Source organism: Pseudozyma flocculosa, assembly GCF_000417875.1.
Source record: "Pseudozyma flocculosa PF-1 unplaced genomic scaffold scaffold00021, whole genome shotgun sequence".
In the NCBI taxonomy this organism is placed as follows: Eukaryota; Fungi; Basidiomycota; class Ustilaginomycetes; order Ustilaginales; family Ustilaginaceae; genus Pseudozyma; species Pseudozyma flocculosa.
Window position 1 is genome coordinate 344411 of NW_006920889.1, and position 24467 is coordinate 368877.

Consider the following 24467-nt stretch of genomic DNA (forward strand, 5'->3'; position numbering starts at 1 on the left):
CCCATGAATGCAGCGAGCAAGAGTACACATACAACAGGAAGCGCAGGCATTGCCGCCGCCGCCGCACCGCAGCAGCAGCAGTAGCAGCCGCAGGGCCTAAAGGCGCCCAGACCATTTGATCCCGACGAGAAATGGCACGAGAGAGCAAGGCAGAGATGCGCCACGACGGCCGACAACCAGCAGCCGTTCGGGCAGCTTCGGGAAGGGCCGACGATGCACGATGCACCGGCTGGTTGATCAGGGTGGGCAGGCCACGAAAGCTATCTGATAGGCGCACCGGCCCTTTTTTTTCCAATTCGAGCTCCGCTGTCTCCTCGTCTTGGCAAAATGAAAAACCGTCCGGGCCGGTGCATTGCGCGAAGACACCGAGTCATGAACGAAGAGGTGCCAGAGAAGCAGCAATGGTCGATCCTGGCCGATGGCCCAACCTCGAGCGACCTCATCAGGCAATGGAAGCGTCTCCCGGCGTGAACGCGATCGGTGCGACAGGAACGCACAGGGCAATTTGCGGACACGCACATAGTTACTGCTGGCGGCAGTGGGCAGGCCATCGCAGACGATCGGGCAAGCGGCGCAACGAGACCGAGAAGAGTTGAACAGGCGCCACGTCTCTCCCTTCCGGATCTGATAACGAAAAGATCGCCAAGCGAGGCTCAAAACGCACGGCCGAGGCGGAGTCAAAAAGCCTAAGAGGGGAAAAAAAATTTCACGCGCAGGCACGGCAAGCAAGCACCAAGCAAGGTCGGACGGCTTTGCCCGTAGCCCTTCGCGATGGCCCTCCGAGCCAAGACCGGGACGCCCTTCCATTCCCAGTCACATCCGCCAGCCAACAAGCAGCCCGCCACGCTGCATCATCTTCGACAGCCAGGTTCAACACCGTCGGCGTACGAGGGCCACGCCTCTGGTACCTGTCTTTCCAAAGTCGGACCCTCTCTTGCCATGCAGCTTCACCCATCGCCACATAACTAGATTTGCTCGCCCGCTCTGCCACGATGGACTCTTGCGCTGAAAGCAATCTCCAGGGCAGCACGCGGTCGGGTCGGACCGGGATATACGCTGAGCCGCCATGACACCCATCGAGCTCTCACAGGCTGGAACCTCACCGTCCCGCAGGCCGTTGGACGGTCCGAGTCACGCCAGAAGTCGTCCAGGATTGAAGGTAGGGGCCGGTACAATAGCAACAGGGTCCTTCGGTCCATATCCCTCTTCGCCGGGCAAGTCACCAGGGTTCGACCAGGTCAAGATGGGCTTTGCAGACATCCTCCGCGGAATCGTCAACTGTCCGTGCCTGTCCTTGTACGTACCTACCTCCTCCCACGGCGCTCCGCATTGCGCTCCGTGTGTCGCTTCTGAGCCGCCGACAAAGAGCGTCAGAAAGGTCATCATTCGACGTTCCTAGGCACGCATGCACGCATTGCGCACGCTTTGAATCCCGTGCCTGCGCTTGCTGCAGTCTGTACATACATACGACAGTAAGCTTGACCCGGCGCTCCGTGAGCTCCATCGACGCCTGGCCCCCCGCGCGCGGCTCGAACTCGTGGCAGAGAACGCTAACGTCGGATCGCCGTGCCCTACTCTGCGCCGTTGCGCCGTTGTTGGAGCGTCTACCTGCAGTCGCACGCGCTCCCTGGCCATAGCGTCGCTCCGCTGTACGAGATGCAGCTCAATCCGAAGCCGCCCGGCCGCCCGGTCGGAAAAGGAAAAAGTATGACAAGAGTGGGATTCGAACCCACGCCCGAAGATAGCAGATTGCCCCTCGAGATCCGAGGTATCTTCCTTAATGCTACGCCTTAGACCACTCGGCCATCTTGCCCCGGCGTGTGCTGGTGTTCAGATTAACACAATATAAAGTATTGCATCCTTTGGACACATCGGATTGCGGGCTCGCAGGGCCACAGCCCTTCCACTTTTTTTTTTGTCGTCGACGTCCCCCCCTTCCAACGCTCTTTGCCAGGCTCCGCTTCGCTACTCTTTCGCTTCGATACCACTTTCGCTTCTCTATCTGGACCGCATCTTTCTCTCGCTCGCGCATCCCTGACCCGTTGCAACATCGTCAGCACTTGCAATCCAGCCCTTGACACTTGACCGGGGTCATATTGCGACGAGTTATCCCGACGGCGGTCCGCTCGCTCAGCATCGCAGCTCGATCTTATCGCACGCCGCCAAGGGCCACCATCTGATCTCCTCTCGAACGCACCCAGCGGACGCAATGGTGCTCTACATCATCGGGCTCGGGCTTGCGGATGAGCAAGACATCACGCTCAAGGGGCTCAATGCCGTCAGATCCTCCGAAAGGATCTACCTTGAGAGCTACACGAGCATCCTGATGGTGGAAGGCTTCAAGGAGCGTCTTGTGAGTTGCAGCGGGTCCGCTGCAGGACGCCTCAAGACGCGGCTCGTCTTCTGACCCGTTCCGCTTGTTCCTTTCCACTTTGGAGGTGGCAGGAGCGGCTGTACGAGAAACCGGTCATCTTGGCCCATCGCGAGACTGTCGAGCTCGAGTCTGATGCCATCCTCGAGAGTGCTGCGACGTCCAACGTCTCGTTCCTGGTGGTCGGCGACCCGCTGTCGGCAACGACGCACACCGATCTGATCCTGCGAGCCCGGAACGCCAAGCCCCCGGTCCAGGTCAAGATCATTCACAATGCAAGCATCACCACGGCGATTGGCTCGAGCGGACTGGCCGGCTACAACTTCGGGCAAACGGTCAGCGTGCCCTTCTGGCACGCCGACTGGCAGCCAGATAGCTGGCTCGAGAGGATCGGCGAGAACCTTCGGATCGGCTGCCACACTCTTGCCCTGGGCGACATCAAGGTCCGCGAGCAGAGCATCGAGGACATGAGCCGGTGGGTCGAATGGACGCCATGCCTGCATCAGCAGCAGGAGTTGCATCGCTGACCGATCCCCCCTCTGCACCGTCGCGGAATTACATCTGGATCGACTCGTAAACCACAGGGGCGTGCTCCGGTACCAGCCGCCGCGGTATATGTTGATCCCTCAGCTCATCTCCCAGGTCCTGGCAGCCGCAAAGGCGCACGATGTGGATTTCCTGCACCCCGACAAGACGCTGGCCATCGCGCTGTGCCGCATGGGTGCCGAGACGGAACGCATCGTGTCCGGCACGCTGCAGGAGCTGCACGATCTGGCCGAGCCCTCGGCCGAGGAACTGGCCAAAGAGGAGCAAGAGGATGGCGAGGACGAGATGGCGAGCGAGGCAGATCTCGAAAAGCGAAGGGCGGCGCGACGGGAGGCGCGGGCCAAGGCCGCCTACGGGGAGCCGTTGCACAGCCTCGTCATCGTGGGCCGGCGTCTTCACCCCATCGAGCGCACGTATGGCGGCATGTACGCCGTCGAGGGCAGCGCCTGGCACGAGGTGGCCGCAAACGTGTACGGCTGTCGCGAATAGGTGCCGTGATTCAGAGCGTAAAGTCTTGACCACGGCCGGCCACTGCAATGCAGGCCAGAGCGTGAGAGTGGCCCGCTCTGCCCGAAGCGACTATGTACATACTGTATGTACTTGTAGGGTGGTCTGATCAGAGCGGCACGGCTCGACGCAGGATAGGGGTGAAGCTGGAAGAGCGAGAGCCTCAGAAGTGACGACAAGCGCGCCCTAGCACGGCATCCATGTTCATTTGATCCGGCTGGCCCCGCAATGGTCGTGGTGGCAGCACCGTGCCTGGCCTCCTTTCTCTCTTGATTTCGTGATGGCGCCGAGAAAGAGGAGGCAGGCAGGCAGGCAGGGCAGCTGGCTGTGGCTGCAGGGTCCGTCTGCCAGGACGAGGCGGCTGGGCGGGGTGTCGAAGCGAGCCAAAAAAGCCGAGCGGGGGTCAGGGCCACCTCACCTCGCACGGAAGAAGCGTGGGGGGGTGGGAGAGCGTGGCCCCCCAGCCAGGTGAGGCAGGCCACGTAGCAAGACCGGCAGGCGGCCGGGTGGCTGATTCCCTCCTTCGTCCACCACGTCCACCCTTCTCCACACCTTCTCCTCCATCACGTCTCCATCGGCCCACTTCGCGGCATCCCGAGGTGTCGACTTCCGTTCGCCTGCCTGCTTGCCTCGGTGGATGACATGCTAGCGCTCTACCTACCCTAGGGCTCTGCCGAGCAGCAAGTCTCTCTTGTCAGGTCGACCGTGGGCCGGCCTTGCCCTACTCTACCATGCAGTTCCGCTGGCAATCGGCCACCAGAGGCTCGTACTCGGTCCGTCTGGTCGCTGTGCTCCTCTTTGCAGCCTCTAGCCTCGCTTTCCTCTTTGACCCGGGCGTCGACCACTCCGAACATCCCGCCGAGTCGACACACCGAGGCATCGACCATCGGCTCTTACGCCCGTCCGAAGCCACCCTCGTACCTGGCTCGTCCAGCTCCGTCTCTTTGCCACTCGGGTGCCGGCGCTCTACAGACTTTTTCGCAGATGTCTGTCCCAGCTCGTCGAACAATCATGGCTCGGCACACTCCCGTGCGCTAGGGGTCGTCCACGGTGACCTCCTGATCTGCGATCTCCCCTCGCCCGAGCCCCTCATCACGTCAGACGATGGCCCCAGCGGCGATACGCCGCGCACAAGGTCCATTGCCGTGTCTGGAACCATCACGTTCACAGAGGGTGTCGACGTCGGCCATCCCGGCGCCGGGCCGCCCTCTCTGAATGGGCCCGGACATCCATCCCTCGACGACGGTCGCGCACCGTCTCCCGAAGACACCTACCCGCCTCCAGGAGCAGAGGGGTTCTGGCGGCAGCAGAATGGACTGCACGAGTGGCATCCCTCGATGCCCGATCCCGAGTCCTCGCCTTCGCAGCCAGTGTCGGACCCCTCGACTTCCTCGCAGACCCTGCCCCTTTCCAACCAGCCGCGGCTTCCCAACAGCGCTCTCCCGCCGGCGGCCGAACAGGCCCAGATCAAAGCCTACGATGCCTGGTCGGCCGAGCAGGAAGGTCAAGGCTTTTTGAGCTTCAGCGAGTGGAAGGAGAAGTACTTTGATGCGCTGCGCGACAAGAGCAGGGCTGAAGGCGACAAGTCCAGGCCAAAGTCAAAGAAGGGACGCAAGGCCAAGGACCACACTCAACCTGCCGCCGACCACGGAGGTCCCTCGACGCCGTCAGCATCTCCTGCCTCTGCAGAGGATGCCGCGAGCTCCGCTCCTGCCGGCACCGACGACCCTTTGACAAGACCAGCCGCGACGCAGGACCCACCTGCCAGGCACTTGCCGCAGGACGAGGCTCGAGCGTCGGCTGGGGCATCCGCAGCCGCCCCAAACTCACCTACGCCGGCTGCGGGCGCGCACACGGCCACCGCCGCTACATCCTCGCCGCCTTCGGCCGACGGACCTGCTCAATCTCAGACGCTGAAGCCAAGCAAAGATGGCAATGCCATCGCCGAGGGTTCCAAGGATGCTGTCGTCGATCCTATCGCGCGTGGCATCGCTGGCGCCGACGCTTCTACCCAGCTCGCCGCGCTGAAGCATCGCTGGAACTTTGCCTCGTTCGACTGCGCGGCCGTCGTCCATCGGACCAACCCTTCGGCCAAATTCGCCAGTGCGATCCTCAGCGAGAAGAAGGATCGCTACATGCTCTCACCCTGTCCAAAGCAAGGAGGAGCCCATTCCGGCGAGGGGCAATTCGTCATCATCGAGCTCTGCGACGTCATCGTCATCGATACCATCGTCCTCGCCAACTACGAATTCTTCAGCAGCATGTTCAAGAAGTTCCGCGTCACGGCAGCCAACCAGCTCAAGGGGCGCGAAGACGACTGGAAAGAGCTAGGCACATTCCGGGCCCGCAACGTGCGAGGGCTACAGGTGAGTCGAGGTCGTCGCAGGCGTAGTCGCAGGAGCCCGTACCGGAATGCGAAGCTGACCGCCTGCAAGCCCCGTCGACGACTGCGCAGGTCTTCAACCTTCCTCCGTCGCCGGCACGAGGAGGTTTCTACCGCTACATCCGCATCGACTTCCTCGAGCACTACGGCTCCGAATTCTACTGCCCTGTAAGCCTGCTCCGAGTCTACGGCCTCACCCAGCTCGATGACTACAATCGCGAACTCGAGGAGATGGACAAGCTCTCTCGAAACGACGCCGAGGCCGAAGACGAAGAGGAAGACGACCTGGAAGACGAGCTTCAAGATCCAAGCGGCAAGGATGCGGCACCGCCTGCAGAAGGATCGAGCCAAGGGGCCGCCGCTGAGGCACTCGAGAGCACATCTTTGGACGAGGTCAAGATGCGCGACGAGGATGTGTGGAGCCGGCACGAAAAGCTTTTCCGGGAGAGGCTCAAGCATCATAGAGGTCCCGCAGCAAACGCAACATCGACGGCATCAGCTTCGCAAGGCGAGCTCCTCGAGGAGGCAGCGCTTCCACCGCCGGCGAACGCTTCCGGTGGATCCGATGGACATGGCAGCTCTGTCGAGCGACCAGAGGCCACGCAGAACCTGAGCGCCACTGAGGACGCTGGCTCTCAGTCTGGTCGAACGGATGAAAGGACCGCTGACAGACGCTGCGATGCCGGGGGCAGCAACGGCGGTCTGACGAGACTCTTCTCGCCCCAGGTCAGCTGTCCAGTGCAGACTCGCCAACGCGACTCAGTTCACCTCGACGAGGCTGCAGCCTCACCGCTTCCTGCCACGAGCAAGGCCGCCGCGAAATCCAGCCGCGGACGGACGCAGCATCCAGCGCCGTCTGATGTCGACAGACAGAGCCGGCTGCCCTCAGCTTCAGCTAACATTGATCGCCGCCAGGACGCCTCCAAGGCTCACGCAAAGTCACCGTCGACGGGTGCTACTGGGCCTGCGCCGCCGCCTCCGCCATCTACAGCAAGCAGCACCGGTGGGTCTGAGTCCATTTACCGCGCCATCACACGCCGCCTCAACGCACTCGAGGCCAACGCCACGCTCAGTCAGAGCTACATTGAGCACAGCGGGCAAATGCTGCGAGAGGTGTTTGCTAGGATGGAAAAGCGGCAAGACGAGCGCATGACGGACATGCTGCGCTCACTCAACGCCAGCAACTGGCGGCAGATCGAGGCGCTCAAGAGGAGGCAGCAGGTCGACTTGCAACGCGCCATCTTCGAGTTCGACGTCCACCGCCAACAAGCAGAGGTGGAGCGGGTGGCCTTGATGGGTCAGGTCGATGCCCTCGCCAATGAGGTGCTTCTCGAGAAGAGGCTCGGCATCGCCCAGCTGGTCCTGCTCTTCCTGCTCTTCATCTTCATGGGCCTCACCCGAGGCTCGCGGGCTGCACCTTTCATCCACTCCAGCATCGCCAAAATCAGCGGAACGTCGAAAACCCGCTCGTCGCTCACTGCACGCCCTGAAGGCGCGCTGGCGAGGTCGATGGAGGGACCCGCAATCTCAGAGAGAGCGCCTGGTTCTGCTCAGGTAACGTCAAAGAGCCACGATGCGCCAACACATGCGACGCAACCGCAAGCTCAAAAGGATATTGTCCGGGCCAGCAAGAGCCTGCAAGGAGCGCCCAGCCGTCGTCGAAGCTCCGTCGACACGTCCACATCGCTCACTGCAAAACCCGACAGTCCCAACAATGCGATATCGAGGCAGAGGTCCGGATCCACGGCTCGCTCGATCGTGGGCATCGAGAGACCCGTGCCGCTTGGCACCTCGCTCTTGCTGGCATCGCCGTACCGTTCGCGCCCAATGCGCCAAGGGAAGGGCGCTCTGAATCCTCCAAGTCGCAAGCAGAGGCAGCAGCGAGCGGAAGCCAAGCTCATGCGACAGATCACGGTGCTTTCGGATCTCCTTAACGCTGCACAGCATCGACAGACGCCGTCTTCGCAGTCGGGCCCGGCATCGGTGGCCGTCAACAGTTGCAGCGAGCTACCTCAGATCAACACCAACCTCCCCGACGCCGATCTCGCTCGACGAGCGACTACGGCGAATGGCCTCGGCGCCCCAAGCGTACTGTCCGCGGCCGCAGCGCCTCTCTCCAACGCTCCCAGAGATCCCATGACTGTTCACGCTCGAGGTCAAGAACGCGCCAGGCTCCTCGCGTCGTCGATGGATCGCCACTACCGTCGAAGCACGCCAGAAGCGCAGTACCAGACCCCGATCAAGTCGCACACGACTCGGCAAGGTCGCATCCTGGCAAAGCTCGCCAACGACGAGGCCGCTGCGGGCCTCTCGTCCGACTGGACGGAGAAGTCGGAGGATCAGCTGGGCCTCTCCGACGACGAAGACGACGACGCTCACAGCCTCGGAGAAGTAGGCATCGTACAGAGCTCCCTGACGCGGTCTCCGGTCGCAGACGCGCCGGACAACACCACCTCAGTGATCAGGGCCCCTGGCATGGCCCCCTCGCTATCTTCACCAGCCGCAGTCACGACGCCGGTTCCACAGCTGCCGCGTCTGCAAGCTGCACCTTCTCAAGGGCCGCGCCGCGATGGGCCGCCCACGTCGCCGCGACCCGGCGCGCCCGCCGCACGACCACAGCCGAAGCTGACGACCACTGAGCTTGGGTCGCCTCGAGACAGCCAGTCCAGCTTCAGCCCCTTGACGGCGACGACGACGACGATGACGACCAGGCACTTTCCGCAGGCTGCCGATAGCGAATCCGACTCGGACGGTGGCGCGTGGCAGCGCGTGCTGCCACGCCGTTCGGCGAGCAACTCTCTCTCGAAGCGGAGCCGCGTTTCTACGCCCGAGTCGGGCGTCAAGGCAGCTGCGGCGACCTCGCACTTTGGACACCATGCTGCGCACAATGGAGATGGAAGCGGCAACCCTTCGGCGTCGGCTTCTTCTTCGTCGTCGGCGTCGTTTATGCGGAGGTGGGCGACGAGCTCGACGAGGTTTGCCCAGGACCGCGAGCGACCGCGCAAGGCGCTGACGCCCGAACCGCCCAAGAAGGAGCCTTTCCGCCGCAACTCGGCCGTCGTCGCCTCTTCCTCGTCGTCGTACTACCGCAGCGGTACGCCAGACACGATCCGGGAGCAAGTCCGATCCTAGCTTTGTCTCGCTCGGCTGCTCGCTCGTTGTCACGCCGTCGTCAGCATCGGCAGAGTGGCGCTGCACCGTCCGGTCTCCTTTTTTCTTCCTCCTTGCCCTCGCTCGGCCTGTTCTTTCCTCTCCTCGACTTTCGACTCGTCCCTCATTCCACCGCTACATCTGTACTCTAGTCGAATTACATCGCAACAGCATCGTCCCGCTCGTTTTTTCGCCGTGGGATACAAAGACAGCAGCTTGAAGAGATGGGTCCGCTGGCAACACGGCCGACGCCAATGGAGGCAGGAGCTGCGTGCCCATCGGCCCTGGACCCACAACTCGAGGACACAAGATCGCGGAAAAGACGAGCGAGACATTCTTCGATGTGGTTACAGAAGCGACGAGTCGTGGCCGAGGTGCTAGTCGTCGAGGGCGCGGTCATTCACGGCCTCGGCGGCTCGCATGTCGATTTCGGCCTGAAGAGCCTCGCACTCGTCTTTCAACCTGGAGCGCGTGTCGTCGAGATCCTTGTACCGCCTCTGCGCGATGCCGTCCTGGCGCTCCAGCCGTCCCACTTCGGCCGTGAGCCGGTCGAGTCGTTCGAGGACGGCGCCGCGCTCCTCGTCGCACATGCGCTGGAAGGTGGCGCGCGAGATGCTGACCTCGGCCAGCGTGTCGAAGCTCTCGCGGATCTTGCCGGCCAACGTCTTGGATCGTGCCTGGTACCCGCCGAGTAGCTTGGACAGCGTCTTTTCGCCCTTGGCAGCCAAGATCGCCGATTCGGACATCTCCTGCCTTCGAATCTCGAGCAGCGCCGCCTGGCCGCGGATCAGGTCTGCCGGGGCGAGCGCAGTCCGCTCCACCCACGATTCCGAGTCCGCGCTCCATGCCGTCTGGGCCTCGATGCTCTTCAGCGCATCGTCGAACCTCGTGCGAGTTTCCTCGTCGTCTTCGAGTGCGGCGGCCGTGAGCCTCTTGAGCGCCTCTGCCGAAGCGCCGGGGAAGCCGAGCGATGAGGCGAGCTCGTGGTGCATCAGATCGCGAGCGCGCTGCAGCGCTTCGTCCGACAGCGGGGGGAGCTGGCTGCGCACGGATCCGGCCTGCGAGCTGCCGGGCAGCGGGTATTCGATCGAGTCGTGGTGAACCAACCTGGCCATCTCTTCGCCGATGAGCGCCTGGACGCTGGGTCCTCGCTTCGACGAGAGGGAGGTTGCATCCATCTGCCGAAGGAGGTCCGTCAGGTCAACGTGCTTAGGCCGTGGGAGGCCACGCTGCACGACCTGGCTGCGCCGCGCGAGCGCCCTCTGGCGCTCCTGCTCGGCCAGCCGGGCCAGCCGGGCATCGCGCTCGGCGGCGTCCTCGGCAGTGAGGGGCTGTTCGGGCTCCTCTGCCTCATCACCTCGTGCCTGGTCGTCATCGACGACGATTTCGAAGTCATTCTTGGGCGCCGGAAGGCTCTGCAGGCCAGATCGCAGCTGGTGACGGGCGGCCAGCCTCTGGTGCTTCTCGTTGTAGGGCGTCTGGCTCGCAACGCTGGCGCCGTCGTCTGCGTTCAGGCCGAGGTTGTCCCGAAGGGGCGTCCGCAGTGGTGTGGCACGGCTGTCGCCTGGTCGCAGCGGCGTCATTCCCGGTTCTCCGCCGCGAGTGGCCGGAGTTCGGAGAGGGTTGGGCGTCTGGACGGGACCGGCGCGCTCGCCCGCGCTCATTGGCTCAGGAACCGAGTGCAAGGGCGTATTCATGTCGCCGAGCAGAGGCGTCTGAGCGAACGACATGTTGCGGAGGTTGCGGGCCTCGCGCATGATGGTCGAGTCTGTGGATGGGCGGGCAGATTGAGGCGCTGGTAAGCTCGTGAAGACACGGCAACCTTAAAATCTTTGGACTGTACTCACCTTCGGGGGCGACTTGCGGGGTGCGGACGTTTTTGGCCCGGTCCAGCGCCGAGTAGTCTCCCAAGAGCCCCCCGGTCGCTTCGTTTGCTGCGCCGTCCTCGACAAGCGACCGGGTACGCTCGCCGGCCTGTCCTAGCTTGACAATGTCTTCGAGCTCGCCTTCGCCGACCTGGGCAGCCGGCAGGTTGAGCTTCCGCCTCTTGGAGATTTGCTCGGCCTCCTTGAGCTTCCGGATCTGGTCCTCATTCTTGCTTGCGGCGCCGCTCTTGGCCTCCTTGCCCTTCTCTCCGGCCTCGCGCTGGCGCTTCTTCTTCTGCGCATCCTGCTCGGCGGCGTGTGGGTTCTCGAGCTGGCGCATCGTCTGGCCGACGGGGGCCTTGTACGACCGCGAGGCCTCTTCGCTGGTGTCGTAGAATCCAGGCGCCGGCTTCCTCTCGAAAGGAATGTCGATGTTGTAGTCGATGCCCTTCTTCTTGGGTTTAGTCTTCATGCTGGTGACAAGAAACAGCGGCACGAGGGGGTAGGATGATGCCGGCAGTCAGCATCGAATGTCCCAGAGACGCGGTCGAAAAGCTCGACATCAACCCGCCATTGGCGTGCAAGTACTCACACAATGCCAGCGGCCTTGAGCTCTCTTCTCTTTTGCAGCATGGCGAGCCGCCGTGCCTCCTCCAAAGCGCGCTCTCGGGCCTTGCGTTTGGCCTTCTTGCCTTGCGTGTTGGCCAGTCGGGCTCGCGCCTCGGACAACATTTCCTTTTCGTCTTCGTCCATGTCGATGGGATCAGGCCGGGCGGGCTTGGTCTCTGGATTCGGGTCGATCTCGCCGGGGCGTAGCCTGCGTACGTCGTCAGCGCTCGGCGCGCTGTCTCCCGTGCCGGTCAGGCCGAGCGAGGAGCCGCCGGCCTCTTGGTTCTCTCTGGCCTCCGCCTCGTCGAGGAGCTTTTGATAGCGTTCCAGGCACTGGTTGGCCGTGCGGCCGACGATGGGTGCGATGGTGCGCCATTGCGTCGGCATGAGCTTGGCGAGGTGAAGGAGTTTCTCATCTTCCTCCTTGGACCATTCCGTCTTTTTGATGGACGGGTCGAGCCACTCGTACCAGCGTGCCTTGCACTGCTTGGGCGTCTTTCTGACGAGGAGCGACGAGATACGGGCCCATTGCTGCGTGCGAAGAGAGGAAGAAGGATGGCGAGGGTGTGACGTGGCCGAAGACGCGTGTCAGGAAGGACTGCGCATCAAGGCATGGCGTGAAGCGGGATCTGGCCATGCAACTCACGTTCTTGCCGTACTTGGAGATAGCAGCCTTGAGGATCTCGTCCTCGGTCTGCGGTCAGGATTCGGGACAGTGTCCGAGAAGGCAGTCAGCATCGCGATGCGAGGCTAGAATAGATGGGCGGGCAGGAATTCCCAAGCAGACACTCACGTTCTTCCACACGCCTCCCTTGATGATCACGCGAACCATGGCGGCAAGCTTCTACGGGTGATCGTCGAAGGCGAAGTGGCGTTCGAAGGACTGGCGCAAAGGCGGGTGTGGGCGTTGACCGGAGCGCAGGGCGGGATGCTGTTGTTGAGCGTCGGGATGGTCGCTGGCCACGTCCGTGTATGCTGCTGCGGTCCTAGCCGTTTTGAGAGTGTTGCGAAACTAGTCTCCCAGGCGTATCTGGTGATGTGAACGCGCCGCGCTGCGATGTTGGGGTAGTCGTGGGGCTCGGTCGTGATGGTCGCGAGGATGGCGCAGTCGAGATGAGGCAGCAACTCATCGAAGGTCGAGAGGTGCGGCTGCAGGCAGGGCCTGGCCAATTTCTCGCCGCCACGCGCCAATATTCGGAACCGAAATGCGGCGACGTTGACTTGGTAAGGCCGGGGCGAGGCCGCAGGCAAGAGGCAGGCAGGTGGAGGCTAACTAGCCTGCCCAAGCGGGGGCAGCAGCAGCTGCCGCCGGCCAAGGCGCCGAGCTTTTGGCCGGAGCGAGCGGCCACCGGCAGCCTCGGCGAGCTGCCTTCGCGCACGGAGGCTGCCAGAGAGTGGTGGCTGCTCGCTCCCTCCTTTGCTCGCCCCTCTTGCTCGCACCACGACTTCCTGCTCCCTCCTCGTGGACCAACTCGCTTGGCACACCGCAAACATCATGACAGCTCAAACGTGAGTATCGCCGCTCCTTTGCCTCGTCTGCGCGCATCACTGTGCACATTGAGGTTCACCTGCCCGCGCTCCCCTCGACGACACTCAAAGGCCACCAAGGTCAAGGCCGCTGCACATCCTCGTCGTCGGAGCGGGCGCCGTCGGCTGCTTTTACGCTTCCAGGCTGCACAATGTGAGGACAGCGGGTCAGCTACCATGGCTCAGCATAATTCGACAGCTCACGTTGCAAACATCGCTTCCTTCTCCCTCGCCCTATCCTTGCTCCACCGGCAGCCTTCCAACGGCGTCCTGGTATCGCTCGTGTGCCGGTCCAACTACAAGACGATCGCAGAAAAGGGTGTCGAGCTAGAGACACACTCGTTTGGCAACTACCACTTTACGCCCCACCGCGTCTTTGCCTCAATCCAGGAGGCCGCCGACAACAAGCCCGAGTCGGGCACGTGGGACTACGTCGTCGTCACCACAAAGGCGCTGCCGGACGTCACAAACGATGCGCACGACATCCGCCCGCTCGTCACGCGCGGCATCGACGGCAGCTGCATCGTCCTCATCCAGAACGGCGTCGGCGTCGAAGAGGTCCACCGCGACACGTTCCCCGACAACCCCATCGTCAGCGCCGTCACCGTCATCAGCGCAGAGCAGGGGCGCCACGGCTTTGTCCGTCAGAACAGGTGGACGCGCATCTCGATGGGCTGCTTCACCAACGGCACCGGCAAGAAGCTCGGCGAACAGGACCAGGCACTCCTCGACCGCCTCACCCAGGTCGGCGACGCAAAGGTCAAGCAGCTCGTCTCGCTCTTTACCGACGGAGCCATCAAGGACGCCGAGTTCTACGACGAGGTCGGGCTGCAGCTCGTGCGCTGGCACAAGATCTGCATCAACGGCTCCATGAACCCCTCGGCCGTGCTGAGCGGGGGCACGGGCAACGCCCGGATGTCGCTCGACCCGGAGCTGCGCCGCCACCTCCACGCCTGCATGCAAGAGGTGTTCGACGCCGTGCCAAAGGTCCTCGGCCGCCGCTTTCCCGACAAGCTGGCCAGCCCGGAAAAGATCCTCAAATCGACCGAGCGCAACACCAAGGGTAAGCCCTCGATGCTCCTCGACTGGCAGGCAAACCGTCCCATGGAGCTCGAGGTCATCCTGGGCAACCCGGTCAAAATCGCGCGTCGCCACGGCGTCGAGATGCCGCGGCTGCAGAGCCTCTACGCGCTCCTCAAGATGGCGCAGGCGCGGCGCGACGAGGACCTCAGAGAAGCAAAGGCCAAGCTCTAGCAGAGTGCCGCGAGATGCGGTGCGGTGCGGTGCGGTGCGATGTGGTGCGAAGCGCTGCTCCGTGCGCGCACCGACTGCGACACGGATAGTGCGATTGAGTAGGCACAGACGGGATGTGATGCGACACGCGGCAGAGTGACAAAAGGACCGTCGATCGACACTGGCGACCAGCTGTGAAGCGTGGCGAGCTTGGTCATCAGTCGTCTGCTGCTACATCGTACCAGCCGCCTCGGAGCGCCTCGAGGATGGCGACGAGGCGTGGGTTCCTGCCACCGCCTGTTTGGTCCTGCATGGCGTTTTCGATCCTGGCGACCTCCTGCCGCGCCTGCACGTCGAGCTTCTTGAGCACCTCGCGCGTGTAGTCAAACGAGTTGGTCACGTTGCGCATGTAGGACACGGCGTACTGCTTGGTGGCCAGGTCGGTCGGCCTCTGCTTGAGCACGTTGAGGATCTGGCGGTTGCCCTGCCCGAACGGTGCCGATGCCGGTGATGTCGCTTGCCCCGACGAAGACACGGGGGCGGCAGGCGCTGTCGCGCGGATCGGCGGCGTCGTTGACCCAGCATCGAGGGTGACCGAAGTCGACGGGCCCGACTGCACCGCGCCATGTGGATCCAACGGGCCTTGCACGTGCACGGGAGCCCTCGTGCCCGCTGCCGTCGTCGACGTGCTGGCTGCCGCATTGACACCGGCGCTGGCGCGAATCGAGTGGATGATGGGAAAGGAAAACTTGCCCTCGGTCAGATCCTCGCAGAAGCCCTTGTTCTCCGCGTATTTGGAGCTTTGCAAGTTCATAAAGTCGTCTCGGATCTGGAAGAGCAGGCCGATGAGGTTGACGAGCGGGAGCAGGTCGGGCACGTCGGCGTCGGTCGAACCGGACGCCGAGGGCGAGAGGATGCGGGAAAAGGTGGGGCTCTGGGAGATCATGAGCTTGATGGCGATGCGGAAGAGGCCGCCGGTCTTGTTGTTGACCATCTCGACGTACTCTTCCTCGGTGGGGCAGATGAGGCTGTCCCTCCAGAGAAGGTCCATGCCCTGGCCGCGGTGGAGGTTGATGAGCTCGTCGACGACCAGCCGCTCGATGGACGAGGGCGATGCCGTGGGTGGCGCGCCCGGGTGGAATCCGGCGGTGGTCATCTGGAAGATTTCGGAAAAGGCGAGGAAGTAGACGTAGTTTGCCGTGTTGATGGTCTGGGGCACGCCGTAGATTTTGTGGGCGACGGGGATGCCGCGGCGGAGGTCGGAGTTGTCCTCGACGTCGTCCATGAGCAGGCTGGCGGTGTGGAGCATGCGTACGACGCTGCGGATGACGGCGAGCTTGTCGTTGGGTACCTGGAGCCAAACGTTGAAGGCCTCTATGAGCTCGGAGCGGACCTCCTTGCCCGGCTTTGCGTCGAGGTACGAGTAGGGTTCCAGGACGGCGCTCTCCTTGTCGGGCGGCCAATGGGGCTGGGAGGCGAGGCGGTTGAGCATGCCATCGTACCAGGCAGCATTTCCGCCGCTGTTGGTGGCGGGTGTTTGGGAGAGGTTGGCCATCGAAGGGCCGGCCTGGGATGCCGAGGCAGACGCAGTGGCAGAGGCAGAGGCAGAGGCAGAGGCAGAGACAGAGGCGTACCGGCTGTCTGCCGACGATCGGGAAGAGGGGGACATGGTGGGCAATCTGAGCGTGTCTAAGCGCTGCAACGCGGCAGGGACGGAGAGTGCTGAGCCACAGGTGATGCTGGTGTTGGTGATGCTGGTGGTGATGGTGCTTGTGGTGGTGGCGGCGCCAGTCAAGAGGCTGGGCAGGTGGGTGGCCAATGCGGACAGGGTCCAGGCCAGTCACCTGAGCCTGCTGCCTAACCTGAGCCTGCCTGCCTCTTTGCCAGCCAGGCTGCTCAAGCCTGGGCGCACGTGAAGCCGGCGCGTCGGCCGCGACGTCGTCCTCCTTTGACAGGCGGCGCTGGGGGGGCCAAATTGGCCGTGCGTGTTACATCCAGCGAAATCCGCTCTGGAAGAACCGAAAGGGGCCCACCCCAGCCTGGGAGCTCCCGGCTTGAACCATGCTCAGCGGTTGACGAGGGTACGCACGGGACCGAAACCAGGCAATCCATGTACCGCATCGCCTCAATTACTACCTACTACCACTCTAGAGGCGTCCAGCAACCGATGAAGGCGCGCGCGCGCCTGACCCGCGTCCAACAGGGACAGGCGGAGGTGCGCAGCCAACATTGCGCAGACGACAAAGGAGACGGGGCAGCCGATGTCCAGACGGGTGACCAACCAGCCAGGGCAGCCTATCGATGGGTCGCCTAGACACCTACGTCGGCCCCCGATTCTTTCGGGGACACGTACGATGTCGCCGTTGGCAAAGAGCGGGGAGGGGTGGGTCTGTGAAACGAGCCAAGAAAGGAAGCAAAGGCTGCTGCAGCGAGCGTCGAGCGGCTCTGGTCGCCGTCTTTGGTCGTCGTCATCGAGCGGCGGCGGCAGCGCCCAGAAGAAGGGCAACATGGGCCACGTCGAGAAGCGAGCAAGGGCGAGGAGCACGCCAAAGCCAGGCGCCCCAAAATGGCAAACTGCTTAACCTAGGGTTCAAAACAAGCAAGCGCGGACGGGGCGGTGCGGATGCGCGCGCGTGCGTGTGTGTGTGTATGTTGGATGTTACTCGAGCGGTGGTTGTTGGCCCTGCATGGCCTGCCAGACTGACCTGGCGGGGCTGCGACCGACCGACCGACCAACACCTGCCTGCCCGCCTGTGACCACCTCTCTGAGTTCACATTGCTGCGCCCAACGGCGCCTAAAGCCTGTCTGCCATCACCACCACCATCGCTACCACCACCATCACCACCACCACCACCACCACCACCACCACCTACGACCCCTTCAAGTTCTTGCCGCCATCCCCTATCAAACACGCACCCTGCAGGACCACGCTCTCCTCCTCCGCTGTTCCCTCAACCCCTCTTGCACGCTCGTCAACACCACTTCTCCCGTCCCCCTCGCTGCACTGCGCAGCCCGCACTTCTGTGCTGCACGGCTCCTCCATCTCTCGTGACGCCTGTCGCTCTCATCGTCACCAACAACGCCCAGCTTACCGCGCACGCCTTCGCACACCTCGAGCGGCTCTCACACCAAGCAGACGAGCAGGGATCCCTCGTCGACCCCTCTCGCGGATCCCGCAGTCATGAGCGCTTCGTCGCTCTCGCCACCACCCTCGCCGGCCGTTTCGTCGCGCCTGCAGCAGCCCCCCACCCCGCAGGCCACCACCGCCGCCATCCTCGGCGCCAGCTCGAACGGCTGGTCCCCGCTCCGTCTGCACAAAAACAAGAACGAGCCCGCATTCCAATCGCCATCACAGACCGGCGAAAACGACAATGACGACGCCGCACATCCCTCTTCCCAGAGCCCAAAGAAGCAGACGCAGAACTTTGCATCCCTGCGCAGCCACGGCCTCGTGAGCAACAGCATCTTCCTTCAGCAGGCCGCCAGCTCAAACTCGCTCCACGACAGCGCCGCTTCGCCCGCACACGCTGCACGCCACTCGGGATCCCCGCACGTCCCATCGCCTTCCACTGGCGGCGCACGCACCTCTGTCGGGCTCGGCATCGGCGTCTCGTCTTCCCCCAGCAGAATCCCCATCTCTAGAAGATCTGGTCCATCACCGCGGAAGGCGAGCAGGGATCAGACTCCGGCGCCGGCGCCCGACTCCGAAAACCAGACGCCGTCCGACGTCTTTGGCCCTCTGACGGCGGCACCTCCGACACGGGAAAGGCCGACGTCGCCGAGGAAAAGCAAAGGCTTCGAGGTGCTCCAGCGTTCCAGCTACGTCAGCAACTCGCCCTTCAAGCAGATCGAGAACCGCGGCCATGAGTCCGGCCAGAGTCCTGTCGCCCTTCCCAGCCCTCGAAAGCTCGCCAGCCCAGCTCACGGACGCACGGAGACATCCGTGGCCGAGCTCGGGCAAGCGGGCCCCGACGCCCCTTCTACTCCCACCTCGAAGGGCTTGCTGGTCTCCAACCGACTCCACGGGCCGCGGACGATGGAGGCATCTCTGCCCAAGCCGAGCAACGACGGTAAACTCCCTCGCCAGAGGCAGCGGCGCAAGACGGTCACGTTTGACGAGATCCTCGACGTCCAGGAGTTCGACAAGGAGAGCAGCTTCGACGTCGAGAGCATGCGCAGCGACGTCAGCATCGACAACTACGGCCACGACGGCGAGGGCGACGAGGACCCGATGTGGCTCTCGGGCTCCAGCCGCGACGAAGACAGCCTGATTGATTTCGAAGACGACCTCCGCAACCGCACAGGTGGCAGGCTCCAGATCGTCAATGGCAGCCCCGACCCGTCCACCCCGGACATGCTCCACGACTCGTTTGCCGACGATCTCGAGCCGGAGCTCTCCTGCGACAGCCGCGAGACATCCTCGATCGACGACGAACCGGCCAGCCCGCCAGCCCGGTCCCTGCCCTCACCGCACCGACGTCCCGCTGACGGCGCAGACGCCAGCTTTGACAAGACGTTTGCGACGGCGGGGACCAATCTCAGCGTCGATGAGAGCATCGACGAGCGCGACTTCAACGGCAGCTTCAGCGGTCTCTGCGCGGCCGATCGCGTCGACAGCCTGGTCGACGAGCTGCTCAATGAGGACATCCTACACAGTCCCTCGCAGCGGACCGCCTCCCCCGTGGAACCCCTCGCATCCAGCCCTCTGCCAGCGGAGCCCACGTCGCAGCTGCGAAACGAGTCAGTCAGCGATGCCGAGGCGAGGGGTGCTCTGCGCGTCCAGCAGGTCGAGCTGCCGGCCGTCAAGAGCATGCAAGCCACCCTCCACGACGCATCTTCGCCGATCGACGCCGAAAGTCTGTCCGACGAGGTGGCCTCCCAGCAAATGTCTACGGGTCCACGCGACGGGCATCGCAACCTCGTCCTGCCGGCCAGTGAGAGCCGCGAACTGCCTGAGCTACCGGCATGGAGCCCGCTCACTTTCAACGACGGCGCCCTCGGCGGGTTCTCGCCGATGCAGACTCCATCGACGCCCCAGACGGCGGAGCAGCCGCTTGAGCCAGAGCCGTCCGCATCCCCTTCCAAGAAGAATGGCTCTCTTCGCGGCCGCCCACACATCTCTCGCGACGCTATTCTCCAGAGGGTGGCGCGAGAGAAGCAACAACGGCTAGAGCAGGAGCAGATGGCGCGCCAGCAGCCTATGCAGGGATCCCCCGCCCCGCAGCCGGTCGCTGCGGCGATGCGGGCTCCTCGCGGCAGCGAGCCAGGTATTCGTCCGCAGAGGAGCTTCGAGGCGAGCTTCGACGAGACGGGAGGCCGCCAGGCTGCGGTGCATCCGCGCCCAAGCGCTCCCATTGGCAAGGAGGATGCCGAGCTCGCGAAGAAGCAGGGCATTTCGAAAGCGCCCGAGCCTGCACCGATCGTCGCCACCGAGGCGCGGCCGCAACCGCCCCCGAGTCCCGTCAAAGCGATGCGCGATGTCGAGAGCCCGCTGGAAAAGCTGGGCGCCGCATACATGACCGCTGCCGACGCGGACTCGGCTGTCGAAGAGGCCAGAGGCAGGTGTGGTAGCGATGCCGCCATGGACACCGAGGACCGGCTGCTGCCGCCCCGGCCGTCGGATGCCGAAATCGAGCTCCGGGGCCCGTCCAACGGGCGGCTGTCTCCCTCGATGCTGGGGGCGCCGCCCCCTCCCATCACCCCGGCCCAGCAGGCCGAGCAGATCATCCTCCGCCGCAGGAGCAAGAACGGCAAGGGACGGCGGAAGCGCAGCATGAGCACGGGCGACGCGGGCCCGGTCTTCACGGCGGCCCGCTCTCCCCTCGTTTCGCCCGAACAGCTCGAGGAGGAGGAGCTGTCCGAGGAGAGCTCCGTCGGATCGGAGCCGGCAGAACTGCCCAACCGGCAGAGCATCAGCGCCGACCTGGCGCGGAGCAAGGCGATGCTGGACGTTAGCCTGCAGCGAGCGATCGACTCTGGCTTCAGCGCCAACCTCGAGAGCGAGATCAGCCGCATCTATCGACAGGGCGAGGTGAGTCTCGATCAGCGGTCACGGGCCGCGGCAGTTGCCTTCTCCCGCTATGACGAGCATCGGTCCACTGACGCTATCGCCGAACGTGTCCCGAAACCTCGCCGCTTGCAGCTCACGTACAAGATCAATGACCGCGGCACCTTCCAGGGCATCGACGACAAGGTCTCGCACACCACGGCGGCCGGCGACGTCGACAGCGGCAAGGCGTGGCGCAAGCTGCGGAGGCCGAGCGACATGAACGAGTACGCGCGCGAGATGCGCGAGTATCGGCAGAACGAGAACCCCAAGCGCGCCTCGGGCAAGGTGTTTGTCATGGTCGACTCGTTCACACCCGCCGCGCTGCCGATCCCCTCCAAGCCGACCTACTTCCACTGCGTCCTCGACAACGGCCTGCACATGGTGCAGACGGCGACGGTGCCGCTGCGCCCTGGCGCGCCCAGCAAGATTGCCCAGGAGTTTGAGCTGATCCAGCACAAGAACCTCGAGTTCAGCCTGACGCTGGTCGTCAAGCGCGATGCCCACCTGCAGGAGCCGCAGCGTCCGGCCTCTCCCGGCGGCATGGGTCGCAAGGAGCACACCAGCCCCACGCTCAAGGCCTTCAGCCGGCTGTTTACCAGCCCCAAGAAGCAGGCGGCCAAGCGGCTGCAGCAGGAGCGCGACGAGGCGGCCGAGCTGGCGGCGCAGGCGTCGCGCGCCGAGCCGATGCTGTCGTACATCAACCGCGAGGGCGCCTTTGGCAGGGCGGGCGTCGTCTTTGACAAGGTGGCCGCAAGCTGCCACGGCAAGTGCCTCGTGCTCGAGCTGCCCGTCTACGGAGCCTCGAACCCGGTGCAAAGCATGTCGGGCCCGTCGAGCCTCGCTGGTCGAGGCGACACGATCGCCTCCCCGTTCGCGGCCGACTTTTCGCGCAACCTCAACAAGGTGCGCGGCACGCTGCGGCTGAAGCTCTTCTACCTGCCGGCCATGCCCACCATCCCGCGCGACAAGCTGCCCGAGAACCTCGGCGAGTGCATCCGCGGCATGCAGAACGCGGTCTGGCACCGCTCGGCGCCGTGGCGAGAAGGCACGTTGACCCAGATGGGCGGCGACTGCCTCAGCTGGCGCCGCCGCCCCGTCAAGGCACAGGGCCAGTTCCTGGTGTGCTACAACGAGGTGACCAAGAAGCCTACGGTCAAGATTGACCTGTCCAAGGCGGTGGCGGTCGAGGTGGCGGCCGACAGCAAGTCGAACCCGCCGTCGCGGATCCTGGGCGCCTCGGACGGCCGCGCGTCGAGGTCGACGGTGCGCAGCGTCAACGTCGAAGAGGACCCGGATGCCAACTACGAGGTGGAGCGCTCGTTCCGCATCACGTTTGCCGACGGCGAGCGCATCCACTTTTTCGCCGACACCGACGAGGAGAAGGAGCGCTGGGTAGAGGTGCTGAGCAACGTCATCGAGAGCCCGATCCCGCCCAACCCGCTGTGGGCGCAGGTGGCTCTGGAGAGCATCAGCCAGTCGGCCCAGCTCAGCTCCAACATTCCCAAGCTGGCCGGTGCCCAGCCGCGCAAGAGCAGCAGCAAGCACCTGCGCGACGCTCGGAAGCCGCCGCCCGTCGTGGCCGAAGAGCCGGTCGAAGCGAAAGCTGCGGGTCCATCGCCGTCGTCAGAGGCCGCGAGGTCAGCCCAGCCGCCGGTCGGCAGCCTGAGCGGCGCTGCCAATGGTTCGACGAGGTCGACGCCGAGCAAGCTCCCGATGCCGCAGCAGCCGCCAAGCCTGGCCTCGATGCGATCCACGCCGAGCAGGTTGCCGTTGCCCAGCGAAGCTTCGCAGCCGCAGCCACAGGCGCAGCCGCAGCCGCCATCTCTGACGCGGCCGGGTCCGCCGGTGCCGCAAAAGGGACCCGCCCTGTCGGTCCCCCGGCCCGTCGTGCACAACCCGGCGGGCAACGTGGCGTTTGACCGTCTGCGTCGCGCTGCGGCCAACCGCTCCGAGGCATCGAGCCACGGCTCCAACACCCACTGACGATGATTTCGAGCTGCTTCCCCCCCATTCCCTCGCTGCCGTGCCAGCATGCTCTTGAACTACCTGGACGTTGCCGTTGCCCGCGACGCTGGTCTTGCCGCAGCAATGCGGCGAGGCGACAGCAGTCCTTGCGTGCCCTTTGCTTGCTTCCAGTCTCTCTCGACGTCTTTCTTGAATTCGCTCACGATCTTGCTCTCCGATCTGTACAGTACGACTTGGCATATGGCATACGGATCCCTTTCCCCCTCGGGCGCGGGCTCCCTTCCTTGCTCTTTCTCGGACCATGCCTTGCGAGCGCGCCTTTCGAATGGCCTTGCCTCTCCTCGTCTGTGCCTGTCATTCTAGATTTGTCCGTGCTCGAACCGTGTAGCCGTCTTGTCGTGCTGAGACCCGCCGTGGTGCGGTCGCTTCCTTGAAGGGAGGATGTGATTGCCCTTTTCATACGGAAAAAGAGGCCTGGGTTTTTGAGGCAGGCACGCAGGCGCGCTGGTCGGTCTGGCTGGGCCGGTCGAAGAGGCGGGTGGGGTCAGCAGGCAGGACAAGGGCAAAGCCGTGAGCGCAAAGCCGTGAGCGCAGATGTGGAGGTTGAGGCGGGGCAGCACCGACAGCGAAGGTCAGCTCGACGCAGCTCCAGCACCACCAACCACCACCATCCACACACGCCTCCGACGACCACCCTCTCGCATCCGCACCCGGCGACGACAAACAAGAAACGGAAATGGAACGAGACCCAGCACCCAACCACGACGGAACCGTATCTTCCCCCGGCGGCGGAGGGGCGACGACGACGCATCCGCGCCTCCCCATCGCCGAGGTGGGCGTGGCCAACAAGCGCGCTCAGATCCGTGGCATGCTCATCGGTATCGCCGGTGGCGTCTGTTCCGGTGAGAAACAGAGCGAGATTCCAGTCTTGCATCGTGCGACCCAGGTGTCGGGTTGAGTCGGAGCGCTGACTTGACCCTTTGCCCCCCCTCTCGGCCCTCCTTCGCCGGCGAAATCGGTATGAAAACCAACAACCAGCCTTCATCTCGAAACGAGCCTTGAACCTCAACAGCAACCAAAGTCTCCTCTCCGGACTGCGTACGTCGTCGTGTCCCTTCCTTCTCCCGCATACCTTCTTCATTGCCAGAAAGTCTCGCACACACTCACACGCTCCTCTCCTCCCCCCCTCTCTCTCCTTCGCCCTTGTATCCACAATGAAACCGCTTCACCTGCCCTCGTGACACTGCGCGGAGTTGCCATGCAAACAGTGGCGGGGACGGGCGTGGCGTACGTGGCGGCACGGCAGGAACTCACGCACAACCTCGAGACGCTCGAGGCGTCGCACCGCCGTACCTCCGAAGCCGGCGAGGCAGAAATGACCCAGCTCGACCTAAGGAGCGCCCACGAGAGGCAGTTTGATGCCGGCGTCGCCGGGTTGCACACCCTCGAGGATCGCGCCGCCTCCACTCGGGGTGACCATTGAATCGACCCCGTCCCCCACACTGCGGGGAAGGTAGTGTCACTCGATGCTCGGTGCCAAATAATTCGAGATCGGAGGGATGGTTTGTCGAGTGAAATGTCAATGAGCGTCTGCCCTCCATTGCAAGCAATGGGGGAGGGAGACGTCGTTCGGCTCGAGAATTGCGAGGGAGTGATATGCTACCGGACAGGACGGCGTGCGGCATCGCTGACTGCCGGTAACGTCCTCACCGGTCCTTTGCTAGTCGCCCACCTTATGCGCCCGACAAAGACCGAGCACGGTGCGCTTTCCTCGTTTGCATGGTTCGTCCCCAACGGACCACCGTGCACCGCGAGGTACAGACTTGTCTGAGGAAGCAAGCGCCAGACAGAGTGTGCGTGGCAGAACCGCCTGCTTCGTGTTAGCGACAATGAGAATAGTACAAAGGTTTTGATCAACAAGAGGCGTCGGGATGGGGTCGGGGCTGGGGAAAAAGGGTGCGAAGAGAGGAAGGAGTCTGGAAAGAACGGCTGTGGATTGATGTACATATATACATGGCCCGGGAGAGGTTCAGGTCGTCGTCGGGTGGGCTCCGAGACGAGACGCTCAGGGGCGCCCAGCCGACCGACGGGCGGGCTGGCGCATCTAGCTTTGGTATACGATCGGAAGAGGGGGTGGAAGGCAGCGAGGCGAAACACCGGGGAGAGCATGGAGCGTCAAAGTGTGCCCGGGATGAGGTTTTGCGGTTGAGGTGGGACAAGTCGTTGGCGTGTATCGTGAGACGTGGACCGGGAAGGGAAAG

General features: G+C 63.8%; 7 protein-coding genes across 7 annotated transcripts; 5 read left to right on the forward strand and 2 right to left on the reverse strand.

Annotated features, from left to right (window-relative positions):
* Window positions 1-2209: 2209 nt before the first annotated feature.
* PFL1_05725 (uncharacterized protein) lies at window positions 2210-3406 on the forward strand (the record flags this gene model as incomplete). The annotated part of the gene is made up of 3 exons (XM_007883260.1): window positions 2210-2353; window positions 2446-2846; window positions 2956-3406. The coding sequence occupies 3 exons, from the start codon at window positions 2210-2212 to the stop codon at window positions 3404-3406; spliced, it is 996 nt and encodes a 331-aa protein (XP_007881451.1).
* A 749-nt stretch (window positions 3407-4155) lies between these two features.
* Window positions 4156-8939, forward strand: PFL1_05726 (uncharacterized protein; the record flags this gene model as incomplete). The annotated part of the gene is made up of 2 exons (XM_007883261.1): window positions 4156-5790; window positions 5880-8939. 2 exons carry the CDS (start codon window positions 4156-4158, stop codon window positions 8937-8939), a joined length of 4695 nt encoding a protein of 1564 aa, XP_007881452.1.
* Window positions 8940-9334: 395 nt separating this feature from the next.
* On the reverse strand, window positions 9335-12263 carry PFL1_05727 (uncharacterized protein; the record flags this gene model as incomplete). Its single annotated transcript, XM_007883262.1, has 5 exons — window positions 9335-10725; window positions 10805-11295; window positions 11415-11962; window positions 12078-12125; window positions 12225-12263. The coding sequence occupies 5 exons, from the start codon at window positions 12261-12263 to the stop codon at window positions 9335-9337; spliced, it is 2517 nt and encodes an 838-aa protein (XP_007881453.1).
* Window positions 12264-12926: 663 nt separating this feature from the next.
* PFL1_05728 (uncharacterized protein) lies at window positions 12927-14212 on the forward strand (the record flags this gene model as incomplete). The annotated part of the gene is made up of 3 exons (XM_007883263.1): window positions 12927-12940; window positions 13031-13112; window positions 13214-14212. The coding sequence occupies 3 exons, from the start codon at window positions 12927-12929 to the stop codon at window positions 14210-14212; spliced, it is 1095 nt and encodes a 364-aa protein (XP_007881454.1).
* A 196-nt stretch (window positions 14213-14408) lies between these two features.
* Window positions 14409-15860, reverse strand: PFL1_05729 (uncharacterized protein; the record flags this gene model as incomplete). The annotated part of the gene is made up of 1 exon (XM_007883264.1): window positions 14409-15860. The coding sequence occupies one exon, from the start codon at window positions 15858-15860 to the stop codon at window positions 14409-14411; it is 1452 nt and encodes a 483-aa protein (XP_007881455.1).
* Window positions 15861-17373: 1513 nt separating this feature from the next.
* PFL1_05730 (uncharacterized protein) lies at window positions 17374-22224 on the forward strand (the record flags this gene model as incomplete). Its single annotated transcript, XM_007883265.1, has 2 exons — window positions 17374-20223; window positions 20335-22224. 2 exons carry the CDS (start codon window positions 17374-17376, stop codon window positions 22222-22224), a joined length of 4740 nt encoding a protein of 1579 aa, XP_007881456.1.
* A 718-nt stretch (window positions 22225-22942) lies between these two features.
* Window positions 22943-23689, forward strand: PFL1_05731 (uncharacterized protein; the record flags this gene model as incomplete). The annotated part of the gene is made up of 3 exons (XM_007883266.1): window positions 22943-23108; window positions 23245-23304; window positions 23475-23689. 3 exons carry the CDS (start codon window positions 22943-22945, stop codon window positions 23687-23689), a joined length of 441 nt encoding a protein of 146 aa, XP_007881457.1.
* Between the last annotated feature and the right edge of the window lie 778 nt (window positions 23690-24467).